Raw genomic sequence first — 15,204 nt, 5'->3', positions numbered from 1 at the left:
TTGGAAAGATATATCTATAGTTGGACACTAATCACTTAATACTTTCTGGGTGCAATTGTTTAATCAGCTGAAATAATATAGAAGGTCATTAGCAGAGTATAATTGATCCTGAAAAAAAACCCACTTAAAACTGTTTGAAACAGAAAAAAATCCATTAAATATTGAAAATAATGTTTTGTTAGAATGAATCTTAAAAAATAAAACCAAACATCTGGCAAATTAATTCATTTTACCTTCAAGTTAACAAGACTTCAGCTATGATGGCAACAGTGCGTCAGTTCTGAAAAGAAAAAGAATGGCTCAAGGCCTGTTATTTTATGGGAGGAGGGAGATTTTCTGAGAAAACTATGATAGCAAGGTGAGATCATCTTCATTTTATTTTTGACATTCAGATTATAATCGTAAAGATTGCATTTCTGCGAAAATATTAGAAGGCTTGATTCATAGTCCCAAGGTCCTTACTTTTCCTTTTATATTCAAATAATTCACTTCTGTGGGCCTTTAAAGTCTTCATGATTTTTTTCCTCCTCAATTAACAGTCTGACTCTTGCAGATCCTTTTTTGTTTTCTATTTTGGATTTCATTCAAACAGTTCTCTGAAAGACTTCTTGAAAGCCAGTATCTTTTGCAAGATTTACAATTTCACTTTGCAGATAATTTGAATTCCTTCAAAGAAGATAGCTATTTAAATGGATTCTGGATCCAGCTCATGCAGGTTGAAATCCTACTTGACCAAGAGCCTCAATTCTCTAAAATGAATGAATAAGAATAATAATTTACCTTATGGGGTTTTAAGGAGTATTAAGTGAGTACATATGGGTAAAGCAGGTAAAACAGTGCTTGGCACATAGTAAGCATTTAATATTACAGTGCCGATTTTTATTATTGTATTATACAAGAAAATCAGCAAGCTAACAACAAAGCGTTGGTGATTTGGGCTGGCACAGATGCTGGTATAAAGTGATAATATGAGCTGAACTGTGTCCCCTAGAATTCACATGTTGAATCCTAACCCCTAGCACCTCAGATAGTAAGTGTGTTCGGAGATAGTGTCTTGAACAGGTAATTAGGGTGTCCTTACAAGAAGAGGAGATTAGGAGGTGCCTGAGTGGCTCAGTCGGTTAAGTGTCTGCCTTCAGCTCGGGTCCTGATCTCAGGGTCCTGAGATCGAGCCCCAGGAGCGGGCCTCTGCTCAGTGGGGAGTCTGCTGTGTGCTGCTTAGTGGGGAGACACACACACACATAGGAAAGACCACGTGAAGACGCAAGGAGAAAATGGCCATCTATAAGCCAAGGAAAAGGGTCTGAGGAGAAACCAACCCTGCTGACCCCTTGATCTTGGACTTCCAGCCTCCAGAACTGTGAGAAAATAGATTTCTGTTGTTTACGCCATTCCAGTCTGCGGTATTTTGTTACTGCAGTCCTAGCAACTAACACAAGTGAGGAAAGATAGTTGAGTGTGACTATCTTTCTTCAAAGTCATTAGTTTTAAAAGAGGTTGTTTATAAGTATTTCCGTTATGATCGTTTTATTTCCTTGCACCCTTGTGATTGAGGTCGCATGTGGTGAATTCTGGAATACAGAGGACACTGGAATCAGCAGTCCACATTTCTCTGTGCACAAGGATGTCATGAGGGACTCCTGGCAAATGTCTTGCTAACATAAGTCATTCCTGACTATAATATTTTCCTGTTCCTCCAGTCAAGTGCTAAAAAATGGAAACAAGGTTGGTTGGCCTGAGCTCAGATTTCAGGGAACTCAAGAGAGTGCCCCGCAGTCACCACTTTCTTTAATAAATACACACAAAGCCCCTTTAATCATTCATTCTGGAGTTTTGCTGAAGCTCAGCATTAAACTTAGCCAGTGCACAGATCCATTAGTCACTTTTCCTGTTGTGCTGGAAAACCTGGAACTCATTTGCCCATCTCCGGTTTTTTGCCGTCTCTCTGTTCCCCGAGCCCTGCCGGTCGGATTGCCCTGTGATCACATCTGCAACTTCTTTCAGGACTCTGGGGCGTCATTTATCTAAGCCAACAGCCTTGCTCTCATTTTAAGCAGCTAGATGCTCTTTTTGCATCTGTCTTGGACTGAAGACCATTCTGCTTGGGCCAGAAGACAAAAGCTTTATCATTTGTGCGGTTTCATCATATACCTTGCACTTTTTTTCATTTACATTGATCATCTTTCCTTTCTGTCTTTCCTGGTCCTATCAGTGCAAAATTTTATTCGCTGTCACAAATATCCTTTATGCTGCAAAATCTCATTAAGTAGGTATCAGTTAAAGGCAAGATATACCATCCAGTGATTCCCCCGTGGACTACAGATCCATTGATAGGTGATCATAATTTGTGTTATTATAAATATACTCAGGAATTTCAAATATAGTTCCGTTTTCCTACTCCCTTGAGTCTTGAACTAATCTGGAGTCTTTGGCACAAATTACAAACAAGGTTTTTAAAAGTATAAGTATCAAAAGTAATAAATGTCATGCACTAAATTATACCATGCTGTTCTCCATCAAATAGTGCCACTTTAGGAAGGCATATACTCTTTCCCTCCGTGATTAGACTGGCATTCTCTAGACCCCATTCGGTGGCTCATGTATCACATCCCCTAGGTACCAGAGAAGCCTTGCAAACCCATCCACATTGGCCCCTTCCAGGACCAAGCCAACTGAAAACCCGTACTGACCACCTGAGCCCCCATTCCTCGGGGACTGAGTCCTGCCACCTGGTACCGATGCTGTGGGCTCCTGCAAGTAAGGCCTTCACTACCTCCAAAGCTGGTCAACACTTACTCTAACATTTCTACTGACAGACGTGGCGGTACCTTTCTAAAGGGACTGCAGAAATAACCCAAGAAACCTATCTCCCCCTAAATGGGAGAAGTTATGCATGCCCGTCAGGAAATTTTCACTTTTGGTGGTGGTGCCTCAAGCCATTGCAGGAAAGGGGCAGTGGGAAAGAAGGCTCATGGGAGAGAGGACCCCTCTCCCTGCTTCCACTTGAATGGATTCATTGCTCTTTTACACGTATTTGGCTTCCTTATAAGATTTTTTTTTTAATATTTTATTTATTTATGTGACAGACAGACAGCCAGCGAGAGAGGGAACACAGCAGGGGAATGGGAGAGGAAGAAGCAGGCTCCCAGTGGAGGAGCCCGATGTGGGGCTCAATCCCGGAACGCTGGAATCACGCCCTGAGCCGAAGGTAGACGCTCAACGACTGCGCTACCCAGGCGCCCCTTATAAGATGCTGTTGCGAGAAAGCCTCAAGGTGGTTTGTGTATCTCTGGAGGCTACTTACGCCCCCTCCTTACTTCAAGTTGCTAGGGTTAGTGAGTAAAAATACATGATATCCAATTAAATCTGAATTTCAGATAAACAACAAAATAATTTTTGTATAAGTATGTCCCACATGTTGCATAGGACATACTCATACTAAAGAATGATCAGAGACACCTGGGCGGCTCAGTCAGTTAATCGTCTGCTTTCAGCTCAGGTCATGATCCCAGGGTCCTGGGATCGAGTCCTGTGTTGGGTTCCTTGATCAGCAGGGAGCATGCTTCTCCCTCTGCTTGTGCTCTCTCTCTCACACACACACAAATTAAAGAAATAAAATCTTAAAAACAAACAAACATCAGTTGTTTATCTTATATTCAAATTTAACTCCGTGCCCTGTATCTTAACTGCCCGTCCTGTCCTACTCCTAATAAACCAACAGCCCTCTCTCCCACTCCAGAGCCTGACAAAAAGCACCTCAAAGATTGCCTTATCTAACTGATGCTTTTTGGTGACTGCCCCTTAGGCCTTTAGTGGCAACCCTTTCCCATTCAGATCTCAGTCTGTTGACCCCCTGTCCCTCAGGACCAGCCTTTGTCTTACTCCGCTCCCAACTGAACTCATGAGGATAGTCTGGCTCCGGGCCCCACTGACCCAGCTCACTTGGACACTGATAATTAAAATGAATGACTCCCTTTTAGGCTTACTAGTCAGGGCATGCTTTCACCTGTGTTGATCACTGGAAACGTCTATACATCAACACTTTCAGTTCTCAGTTTCCACCATAAAGAGTCTTGACGGAGATTGGTTATCCACAACTGGTTGGTGTTAGGGTTGGTGGGAGCTAGGGGCTGGCAAAATGCTATGTGAGTTGCTTCTGGTTGAGGTTACAGGAAGAAGAGAATGTGTTCTGCCATAGCTGTGAAATGAATGGAAGGATCTAGAATGTGGCATGAAGAATGTTGTCTCAGATACCAAAGATCTTTGACAGGGTGCTTCTAATAGTTCTCATCTTTTTTCAGCATAGAGTGACAGAAGAGCAAGGAGAATCAGAGTCAAAAATTTAAGAGTTACTTCAGGATATGCCTAATGAAACTCTGAAGCAGGTATGTAACCTCCCTGAACCTTCTCTCCCATGTAACAGGATGCTTGTGCCTGTCTGGCTGGGTTTTGTGGGAATTAAATAAATACCACTTAAAGTCATGTTCCCTTCCATTTCCTTCTCCTCTTGCCTAAATTAAACTATCTTCTCTGCTCTAAACAAATCAAAACAAAACAAATAAAATGATTATGGTTTTGAGAGTATAAAGTGAGGAGGTAAAAAAAGAAAAGAAAATCTAGAAATATTAACATTAAAGAATTATATAACTTATTATATAAATTACATAACTTATTTTGAAAATATTCCAATTAGGCAAGAGAATATGGAGAGATTCAGTTTAAAGACAGAACACACACATTTAATGCTTCTCCTTCTGGAAATTCAACTGCAATTATGGCAAAGGGACAAACAAAAGCCATAAACCTGCAGAAGATAGTAAGAGAAAAGAAAATAGCCACAAAATTTTGGAAGGCAGAAAGCAGAAGAAAGAGTGAACTGACTTAGCCCTCCATAAAAGGAAGCTTGGTTTTCCATGAATAGCACCAGAGTGGGGAAATGGCTGTCCCAGTCCAAGAAAACAGGAGATAATGAAGACTGGAGGGTCACATCCTAAGCCCCCTCCCCCAAACCTTCAGCTGGATGAATAGTCTCCCCACCTTGTCAGAGGACCACAGTTGTTTCCTGGATTCTGACTGTCAGGCAAAAACCTCCCAGGCAGGAAACAACTCAAGAGAAAATACATAAAAAATTCTGAAGCAATGAATGGTCCTCACTGAAGAAAAGGTCCTCAGCCTTCAGGGAAGCCCAAGACTTACTCTAGTCTACAGAGAGTTCAAATAGCTTGTTAGTACTAAATTTTTGTTACCAGACATCTGAGGGGGAATTACTTATATGAAAAATGAGGTGCTAAATAAACAAGAGTGGGAGGAAAAGCAATTCAGAGGAAACCCAGACTACACATAAATGAAAACTTTAAAAAACAGTCATTAATGTCCTCACAGGGATGATCAAATATTTTAACCATGAAACAAGAACAGGATATCACCAAAAAAATTCTCAGAAAAAAACCTAACTCTTAGAAATAAAAAATACCCACTCTCTTAAAATGGCATCAACCATAAGATACATCATTATTTTTTGTACTATTTTTTTAAATGCACAATTTTTATCTTTACCTACTGAAGAACTTTTAATATGGCTTAGAGACAGATGCATTCTACCTTATCACCACTGTGTGAATGTGTGAAAATACAAGAAAAATGTATTACTTCCTAAACATCTTAACATTCAGAGTCTGGATCTTCTGAAACCGCTTCCCAATTCAGAATCACTGATATTTTTTTCCTTCATTGAATTTCTTCATGCCATTAGTGTACAAATTATGCATCTTTTTTTTTTTAGATTTATTTATTTATTTATTTATTTATTGGGGCAGGGAAGGGCAGAGAGAAACTCTAAGCAGACTCTGCACTGAGTGCAGAGCCTGATGTGGGGCTGGACAGGGGTCTCGATCTTATGACCCTGAGATCATGACCTGAGCTGAAACCAGGCCAGGTTTCAGCTGACTGTGCCTCCTAGGCATGCCAGATTATGCATCATTTCTTGGCCAATTGCTCCAGTAGAATTTTAGGGATTTTTTTTTTCTAAGCGACTGGCATCCATTTTTCAAAATTTAAATCTAGCACTATTTTATTTGACTTATATTGTAGTTTCATCTTTTCCCAGTTGAGTTGTACATCACTGGATGTCATGCACTTCTCTTCAAAGTCAGCAGAAAATTCTGATCAACTGAGGTTTGACGCTTCAACGATAATCTTGCACAAGGTACAAGTTGGTCACGCCAGCTCCATGTTGCTTTGAAAGTTCTTTCATTAATTCCAAGGAATTTGGCATTTTTCCTGCCTTCAACTACATTTCTTAACATGTGTGGTATCAACAATGCTTATAACTCATGTGAGATGACAAGTTTGTAAAGGCACAGGCAGGAACAATGATGCTATGACTACAGCCTGGACAACAGTCATTGTAATAGGCCATTATTTATGAATTATATTCTGATTTTAGAGGCTTTAAAATGTGAAAAAAAATGTGCATCTTGGAATCAATGAAGAACATTTAAAAAAAATAACACTCACTGGAGGAGATGGAGGATTTAAGAAATCTCTCAGAAGTGGGGGGGAAGACATAGAGGAAGAAAATAAAAGAGAGAAGATAAGAATATTGGAGACTGAATACAGAAAGTCCACAAATGAATGTAAGAAATTTGAGAAAGAAGAGAGAACGACCAAATGGAGGGAGAAAATAAAGAAATAATTGAAGAACATTTCCTAGAACCAACATACAAAAGTTTTCAGATGGAAAGAGTTCACCAAGGCACGTCACTGTGAAATGAGGGGGAAGGATAACCTTAAAAATTTCCAAAAGGAAAAAACAGATTGCTTATAAAGAACCAGGTATTAAGGGGCGCCTGGGTGGCTCAGTTGTTAAGTGTCTGCCTTTGGCTCAGGGCGTGATCCCAGGATCCTGGGATCGAGCCCCGCATCAGGCTCCCTGCTCCGCTGGGAGCCTGCTTCTTCCTCTCCTATTCCCCCTGCCTGTGTTCCCTCTCTTGCTGGCTGTCTCTCTCTCTCTGTCAAATAAATAAATAAAATCTTTAAAAAAAGAAAAAGCAGGTATTAAGATGACTCTAGACTTCTTAATGACTACATTGTAAGCAAAGAAAATAAAATAATGTAAAAATTCTCAGGGAAATGAGATTTAGATTTAAATTTGTCTCCAGCCAAATTATCAATCAAATATGAGACTAAAATAAAGAAGTCTCCAGATACGCAAAGTCTCAAAAAATGTATCTCCAACTATGCTAAGAAGATATTAGAGGAAGATACCAGAGGAGGTACTCTACCAAAATGAGTGAGTAAACCTAGAAAGAATTCAGGGAATCCAACAAAAAAGAGCTGTAAAAAGAGGTCCTAGGAAAAAGGTGAAGCCAATCCAGGATGACAGCTTTATTTTGAGCCTAGAGAGTAACCAGCCTCTCGAGGAGCAGGTCAAAACAGTTGGGGAGAGACAATTCCAAACAGATGAAACTGATAGAAAATCAGTTTTACTGACAGGAGACTCAGGCCACAGGGAAAAATACAGAAATATATTAGATATGGTAAGTTGCTTAGAAAACTAAGCAAAGGAAAAAAATCTTAACAATTACCAACTCCAGGGAAAATATAAAGTTGAGGAGTAATCATATATGACTCAGCTAGTCAGCAGTGACTAGCATTTATAATCATAATAAAGAAATCCCCAAATACCAACATACCCCAAATTGTGATATATCTGGAGTGTGTTGGGGGGTGGTCAAGTAATATGTATGAGATGGGAGCAGTGGTAAAGTTAATGACAGAAAACAAAGTCCTCACCTTCCTATGTGGGAAATCAGTAGATAATGCTTAAAAGTGAAAAATCAAGAAATAGTGGTATAAGCATGTTATTAGAGATGTGACGATAAGGACCAAAAGTTGCAGCTAAAAGTTCAAGTGGTTCCTTCTGCAGATTATTAACCAGGGCTGGGGAGCAAGGTCGGTGCTTGGGACTGTCCTTTTTTTTTTTTTTTTACAATAAACCTTATCGAATCATTTGATACATTAAAGTGCATAGTAAAAAAGTTAAAATGACAACAAAACATTTGGAGAGTAGAAAAAATAAAAAAGACATTAGAATGAGGTGATCCCCAGAATCTGGCATGGGTCCTAGTTTTTTAACCTCTCTGACACTCAGTTTCCTAACCTATAAAATATAAATTATAGTATGGATCCTAATGTCCTGGATGGATCGCAAGAGATTAAATACAGTAAGCTATGTGTAATGGTTCTATAAATCTAAAACTCTATAGAAATGTAAGGACTTGTATTTATTAAGTGCACAAGGCAAAATGCAGCATAAGAAAACTAGTTTAATACCAATGAACAGCTGGCTCTTTGGAACTTGTTTGCAGCCCTCAGAAAACTTGAACCAAAGACCGCTGCTGTGCAGAGATGTCATGGCCAGTCCTTACAAGAGAGAAAACGTGGCTGCCTTCCACAGGGCACTTAGGGGGCTCCTGTGAATGTGCGTGGGGTCTGAAGTGAAGCTAGCGTTTCAGGTTGTGTGCTGGGTACACATCCAGGGTGTCTTGCTTCCCGAAGTGGCTCCTGAGCCATCTTGACTAGATAATCACACACCAAAAGAGGCCAGGTTTGTCGTATAATTAATAACATTGTGCGAATTTCAGTTTCCTGGTTTTGGTAACAGTCAACGGTTATGTAAGATGTTATCATTCAGGGAAGCTGGATGAAGAGGATACAGGAATTCACTGTACTGTTTTTGCAACTTATTTGAGTCTACAATTAATTCGGAACAAAAAGTTAAAAAATAAAAGCATCCAGACCCAATCGATGCCCCAAATGAAAGGGAACCCAAGCTACATCTGGGAGGCACGGAGACTGCTAACCCTGAAAGAACACAGGACTGTTCTTACGAGGAAGTGCTGTATCGACACCCTTTCTAGGCTGCTCTGTTCGTGCCAGGAAGGAATGGTCTTTCACCAGATCCACTTTCCGGAGCCACTTGCTCACTACGTCTCCTCAAACCACTATTTTGCTTCTGCCATTAAGAAAAAACATCAGGTACAGTCACCCAGCTTGAAGAAGGAAAGGGGTACAATCATTGTGCTTACTTTCCCATAACAAAGCAGGAAATCACAAGTCCCTGATTCCCAGAAATCAAACTCCCAACTTTATTGTATTTAAGGGTGCCAAGACTCCTTGTGCCACTGGCGCAGAGGGTGGAGGGGTTCCCTGCATGCTAAGTAAGTAGTGCAAGACGCCTTCGCCCAGGGCTTCGGAAGTTCCAGATTTTTCCGCACCAAGGGGTTATGAATAATCCTCTCCACTCCGTTTGACAGTGGGAGGCCTTCCCAAATGTCTCCTAGGCCTCATCCCTCCTGCCCTTTGATCTTGCTGTGGAGAATTCAAGATAGCACGTTGTTCATACGAGACTAGCCACAGTGCCTTTCCAACTTTAGGGTGCATAGGAATGGCCTGGAAAAAAATACAGATTCTCAGGCCACACTCCCCGAAGCGCCGACTCTGGACTGAGGCGAGTTATCTCCAATATTGACAGGTGATAATATTGACCGTAGATCACCCTGGCAGAGGGTACTTAGCTTATAAAAGATAAAGAGAACGGCTTATTATACGCAAGGTGGAATTAAAGGACGTATAAAACTCACAGGGTTTGACATGAGCATTGAATTGTTAAGAAGTGAAAATGTGATCATTGTTTATCAGTTCACATTTTAGATTTCATATTCCCTTCAGTAATTAATCATTTAAGAATGAAAATTTAGGAGGCACTTGGGTGGCTCAGTCGGTTAAGTGTCTGCCTTCAGCTCAGGTCATGATCCCAGGGGGCCCTGGGATGGAACCCCACGTCGTGCTCTCTGCTGAGCAGAGAGCCCGTTTCTCCCTTGGCCTCTGCCCTTCCTCCCCAACCCCATGCTCGGATTCTCTCGCTCAAAGAAAAAAGAAATGAATGAAAATTTACACTTGTCCAGTTATGTTCACTTATGACATATGGCATCAATCTTGTTATTCCCATCAATCAAATTGGGACAAAAATGAAGCAGAATTCTTAGTGGGTTTTATCCCCAATGGTAAGGACTTGCATCCCAGATACACAGACTGTGAGCACTGAGTGATGTACAGAATTGTTGTATCTCTGTGCTGTGCACCTGAAACTAATATAACATGGTATGTCAACTACACTTCAATAATAAAAATCAATAATCAATAAATAAAGTGCACAGACTGACTCCTTTTTCAAGTATCAGCAAGCAGAGGAGCAGAAGAAATGGGACAACCAGCCTTGCTTAGTGTCCCTGGGTTGTGGTATTTAGGGAAGTTCACGGGGCAAATTGGCTTTAAAAAGCTGGGCAGGATGGTCTTTAAATGGAGCTTTCTTTTTTTGTAAATTTTTTTATTACTCCAACCCAGTTCATATTTCCCTTCCTGAACAGCACTCCTATTTTAGCATCTCATTTACCTTCCTACTTGGCCATTTATCAGTTTTCCAAGCATAAGACTTCTATCCTCAGCGGGACTGAGAGTTCTGGGCAGAGTGCAATCATACCACTCTCCTACATGCTTTGCATACAGTAACTGTTCAATAAATATTTGTCGTATGAATCCATGAATAAACACATGTAGACTGTCAGTCAAACTACCTTCACCAAATAAAACAGCTCCGGTGGGGAAGGGATGCAGAGCAGAGAGAACACTGGATTTAGAGCTGCCAGAACCAGTCTCTGCTTCCCTAATCTGTGACCTATGAACCAGTAGGATCCAAAAGGAATACAGTGCAAGGGATGAACACAAGCTACGTATGTAGTTATAAATTTTTTAGTAGCTCTATTTTTAAAAAGTAAAAATAAAAAAGAAACTAATATTGCACTCTATGTTAACTAGCTGAAATTTAAACAAAAAATTGGAGGAAAAAAGTAAAAATAAACAGGTGAAACTTTTATTTTTCAGATTTTATTTATTTATTTATTTATTTGAGAGAGAGTGTGTGTGAGTGTACCAGGGTGAACAAGGCGAGAAGCAGAGGGGGAGGGAAGAGGGTGGGGAAGAGCTGCACAGGGCTGGGAGCCTGACGGGGGGCTCGATCTCACAGCCCTGAGATCACAGCTGAAACCAGGGGTCGGGTGCTTAACTGACTGAGCCACCCAGCCACCCCAAAACTAATTTTAATAACATATTTTATTTAACCCAATGTGTCTAAACTATTATTTCATAGGGGAGCCTGGCTGGCTCAGTTGGTGGAACAGGCAACTCTGCATCCTGGGGTTGTGAGTTCAAGCCCCATGTTGGGTGTAGAGATTAATTGAAAATAAAAAGTCTTGGGGCACCTGGGTGGCTCAGTCAGTTAAGTGACTGACTTGATTTCAGCTCAGGTCATGATCTCAGGGTCGTGAGATCTTGCCCTGCATCAGGCTCCGTGCTAGGTATGGAGTCTGCTTAAGGGTCTCTTTCTCTCTCTGGGGCGCTTGGGTAGCACAATCGTTAAGTGTCTGCCTTTGGCTCAGGGCGTGATCCTGGCGTTCCGGGATCGAGTCCCACATCGGGTTCCTCTGCTGGGAGCCTGCTTCTTCCTCTCCCACTCCCCTGCTGTGTTCCCTCTCTTGCTGGCTGTCTCTCTGTTACATAAATAAGTAAAATCTTAAAAAAAAAAAAAAGAGTCTCTCTCTCCCTCTCCCTCTGCCCCTCCCCTGATTGCACGCGTGCCTTCTCTCTCTCTCTATTCTCTCTCACTAAAATATATACATATATATAAAATTTTTAAAAAGAAAGGAAATAAAATACCTTAAAAGATAGATAAACATTAAAATATTATTTTATCATGTACCCAATATAAACTATTAATGAGACATTTTCCATTCTCTCTTTCACACCATTTTGAACTTGGTATGTACTTTACACTTACAGCACCACGTTTCAAGTGCTCACCACCACATACGGCTGGCGGCCGTCACAGTGGAGAACACAGGTCCAGAGGTGTGTTGGCTTGTTTTCCTTATCTGGAAAACTGGAGCAGTACCTTCCTCACGGGGCTTGGGTGAGGATTCACTAAACCAATGGAAGGTGAAGGTGTGGTGCCTTATAACACAAAGGCTCATTTCTTGCTTATGCTGCACATCCGCGGAGCAGAGCAGGAACTCTTAAAGTTTCCATTATGTCCTTTTTACATTTTGGGGGTGGGGGGAAGAAAGTCACATGGCCACACCTAAACTTCAGCAGGAGTGCAGAATCACCATCCTACCATGTGTCTAAAAGGTGGAATGCAAGAAATATTTGATGAACATTATGAAGGCCTAAATCAGAGAGTATTTCAGAAGTGATTCCAACAGTGATTTTTACTAACTTCCTGAAGAACTCATTTTTGTAGTCCATACTACTGCCAGAGATCACCTTTGGAACACAGGATTTTCTCCCAGCACATGTTTGTGTTTGGGGCTAAGGTCTTCATCCTATTGAGCCTTTGCAAATGCTGATCCTGCCTGGAACAGTCCTCACTGGTTAAGAGTCAAGTCAAATACCACTTGCTTTGTTCAGTTTTTTGACAGACGTCTCCCACATGTTAGGCACTGTTTAAGGAGTGGAGTATGCCACGATAAACAAACAGATCAAATCTCTACCTTTAAAGGCTCTTCCTTTCTGACTTCCTCTGCTGAATGAGGTCTTTCCCTCCTGAGCTGCACACTTCCAACCCAGCCTATTCCAGGAAAGCCACTTGGCAAGATGTCCCTCTCTCACTTCTGCAGAGAAGGCTGTCTTACTCATCTTTAGCACCGGGTTCTTGATATGCACAGACTTTGAAGAGAAGGTTATTAAAAGGTCAGCCTCTGAAACACAAATTCACAAGTCAACTCATAAGTTTGGTGCAAAAGCAACTCCCCTAGGAGAGGGCTGCAGACGAATGTCCTCTGGATCTAGGGACACCGGCCAGGATATATTATGAAACAGACACTTAGAGATGGAAATGGGATTGAAACTGAGAACTGACTGCCACACACAAGGGAGAGAGTCATTGCATCTGACGGCCCCACAGGTATTGGGATGCTATGGGCTGTGGGATTCAATGAGAGAATCTTTGCAAAGGACAGCACTTGGTGCTTAGTAAGAACTCAATATACTATTATTAAATAACCATTTCAATAATCATGAATAATGCCTTTTATTGTTTTAGATTATCGATTTAATTTGTATTGGTTTTGGCACCATCTTCTACCGTGTTTGTTGTGCAAGTCTGCTTTAGACCCTCAGACCTTGTTCAGCCGGAGGTACTTAAGTAGCTGGAACCAGGCTCGTGTAGGGCTCTGGCCAGCAAACTGTGAGCGAGTGACCCTGAGGATACGGACAGCCAGCTTCAGAGCCGCAGGAGGAGACTGAAGAAAGGCGCCCCAAACAGGAAGCATTGAAAAAAAGGCGTCCTGATGACACTGTCAGGGTCCCGATGTCCAGATCTGTCTGAAGTTGGACACACCACTGGCCATCCAACCACCAGGAAACGTTTTTGGACAAACCGGGCACTACTTTGTACTGGAGTTTTAATCCACGTATGAGTCACTGCCATCAGCGTGCTGCCCAGGCCTGGCCTACCTCAGAGCCTGCCTCACCGTCCAAGCCCAGGCTCTTTCTTTATTCCTCAAAGCCCTCCTTTTTTTAACTTTCTTTTTTTTTTTTTTTTTTAAGATTTTATGTATTTATTTGTCAGAGAGAGAAAGAGCACAAGCAGGGGGAGCAGCAGGCAGAAGGAGAAGTAGGCTCCCCACTGAGCAAGGAGCCTGACCCGGGACTCGTTCCCAGGACTCAGATCAGGACCTGAGCCGAAGGCAGACGCTAAACCAACTGAGCCACCCAGGTGTCCCGCAATTAAACTTTCTTATGGGGCCTTCCTGGTGCTGCCTGCATCCTCGCTCTGCACAGGGTAAAGACTCTCACTGCCCAACACCTCAGAGGGCTGGGTGACAGTGGGACTCCTGAATCACCATGCCTTCTGGGGTTGGGGAATGCAGGCTGGGCTCAGGGCCGTTACGAAGCGAGAAGTGCTATGTGCATGGTTGGCCTTGATCCCAGAGATCAGAAGGGCCCTGTTCAAGTTCCTAAGAGTTTACTTACACTAAATCTGTTTCCTTGGACACTGTCATGGAAGCTATAACTTTCCTCTGTCCAGTACTCCTACCTTTGAAGGAGCCTTCTCTTTTCACTTGGAGTAATCATTCTGGGGGGGGGGGCTCATTCCTGGCACCTCCCTGCTCACCAGGTGACCCCAAGAGTGGGGATGTGCTCCAGGCAGGGTATCCCAGCCACCAGTAATGGTGATTGTAAAGGGGGCCATCAGCCTGGATCTGCTGAGTCAACGAGACCACTTCAGATCACCAAACTATATTTTGATGGTGGTGGTGGTTACCACCGAATTTGTTTGTCAAAACTCATAGAACTAAATATCAGAAATGGTGACTGCTACTATCTGTAAATTCTACCTTGAAAGGGATCAGAATACACCACCCCAAAATATGCCACTTTGGCATAAGAAGTATTTTCAGCTAAAGGCAACTGAGAACTAACAGGTGCAGGAAGAGTTCTTGCCCTCCCCTTACCTGCCGAAAGCAGGGCATGAATTTCCCTTTGTGAAGCTGTCGCTCCTCCCCTCCACCAGAAAGAGAGTGACTCTCAGCACTGTAGATGAGGGGCTGGCGCCGAGATGAGTTTGCGTAAACACACCTTACTAAAAATAAACTATATCTTCCATTATTTGCCCCATATATTTGCTAGTCACTCCCCCGTGATTTCCCATCCCTGGAAGCCCAAAGCCTCTTTCCTTTCTTAAAAGGGAATATAAAACCTGTATCTAATCACTTCTTGGAATTCACTGTTTTTCTGTGAACTCCTGTGTATGTGAATATTAATTAAAATTGTAAGCCTTTCCCCTATTCATCTGTCTTTCGTTGGTTTAAAACAAAGGTCTCTACTCCTATGGACTGTGAGAGGCAAACTGAGGACTTCAGAGGGGAGGGGGTGGGGGAAGGGGATAGCCTGGTGATGGGTAGTAGGGAGGGCACGTATTGCATGGTGCACTGGGTGTTANGGAGGGCACGTATTGCATGGTGCACTGGGTGTTATACGCAACTAATGAAGCATCAAACTTTACATCGGAATCTGGGGATGTACTGTATGGTGATTAACACAATATAATAAAATAAAATAAAATAAAAAAATAAATAAAAAAAA

General features: G+C 42.0%; 1 protein-coding gene across 1 annotated transcript in view; it reads right to left on the bottom strand.

Moving 5' to 3' along the window:
- Positions 1–240: 240 nt before the first annotated feature.
- LOC117795952 overlaps positions 241–15,204 on the bottom strand; it is a 77,015-nt gene continuing 62,051 nt past the window's right edge. Inside the window, exon 3 of the mRNA XM_034642230.1 lies at positions 241–280. Coding sequence (XP_034498121.1) covers positions 275–280 — 6 coding nt within the window. The 3' untranslated portion in view covers positions 241–274. The remainder of the gene's footprint in view (positions 281–15,204) is intronic.

Source organism: Ailuropoda melanoleuca, chromosome 14 (assembly GCF_002007445.2).
Source record: "Ailuropoda melanoleuca isolate Jingjing chromosome 14, ASM200744v2, whole genome shotgun sequence".
NCBI classification, from domain to species: Eukaryota; Metazoa; Chordata; class Mammalia; order Carnivora; family Ursidae; genus Ailuropoda; species Ailuropoda melanoleuca.
This window is presented reverse-complemented; position numbering and strand designations above follow the sequence as displayed.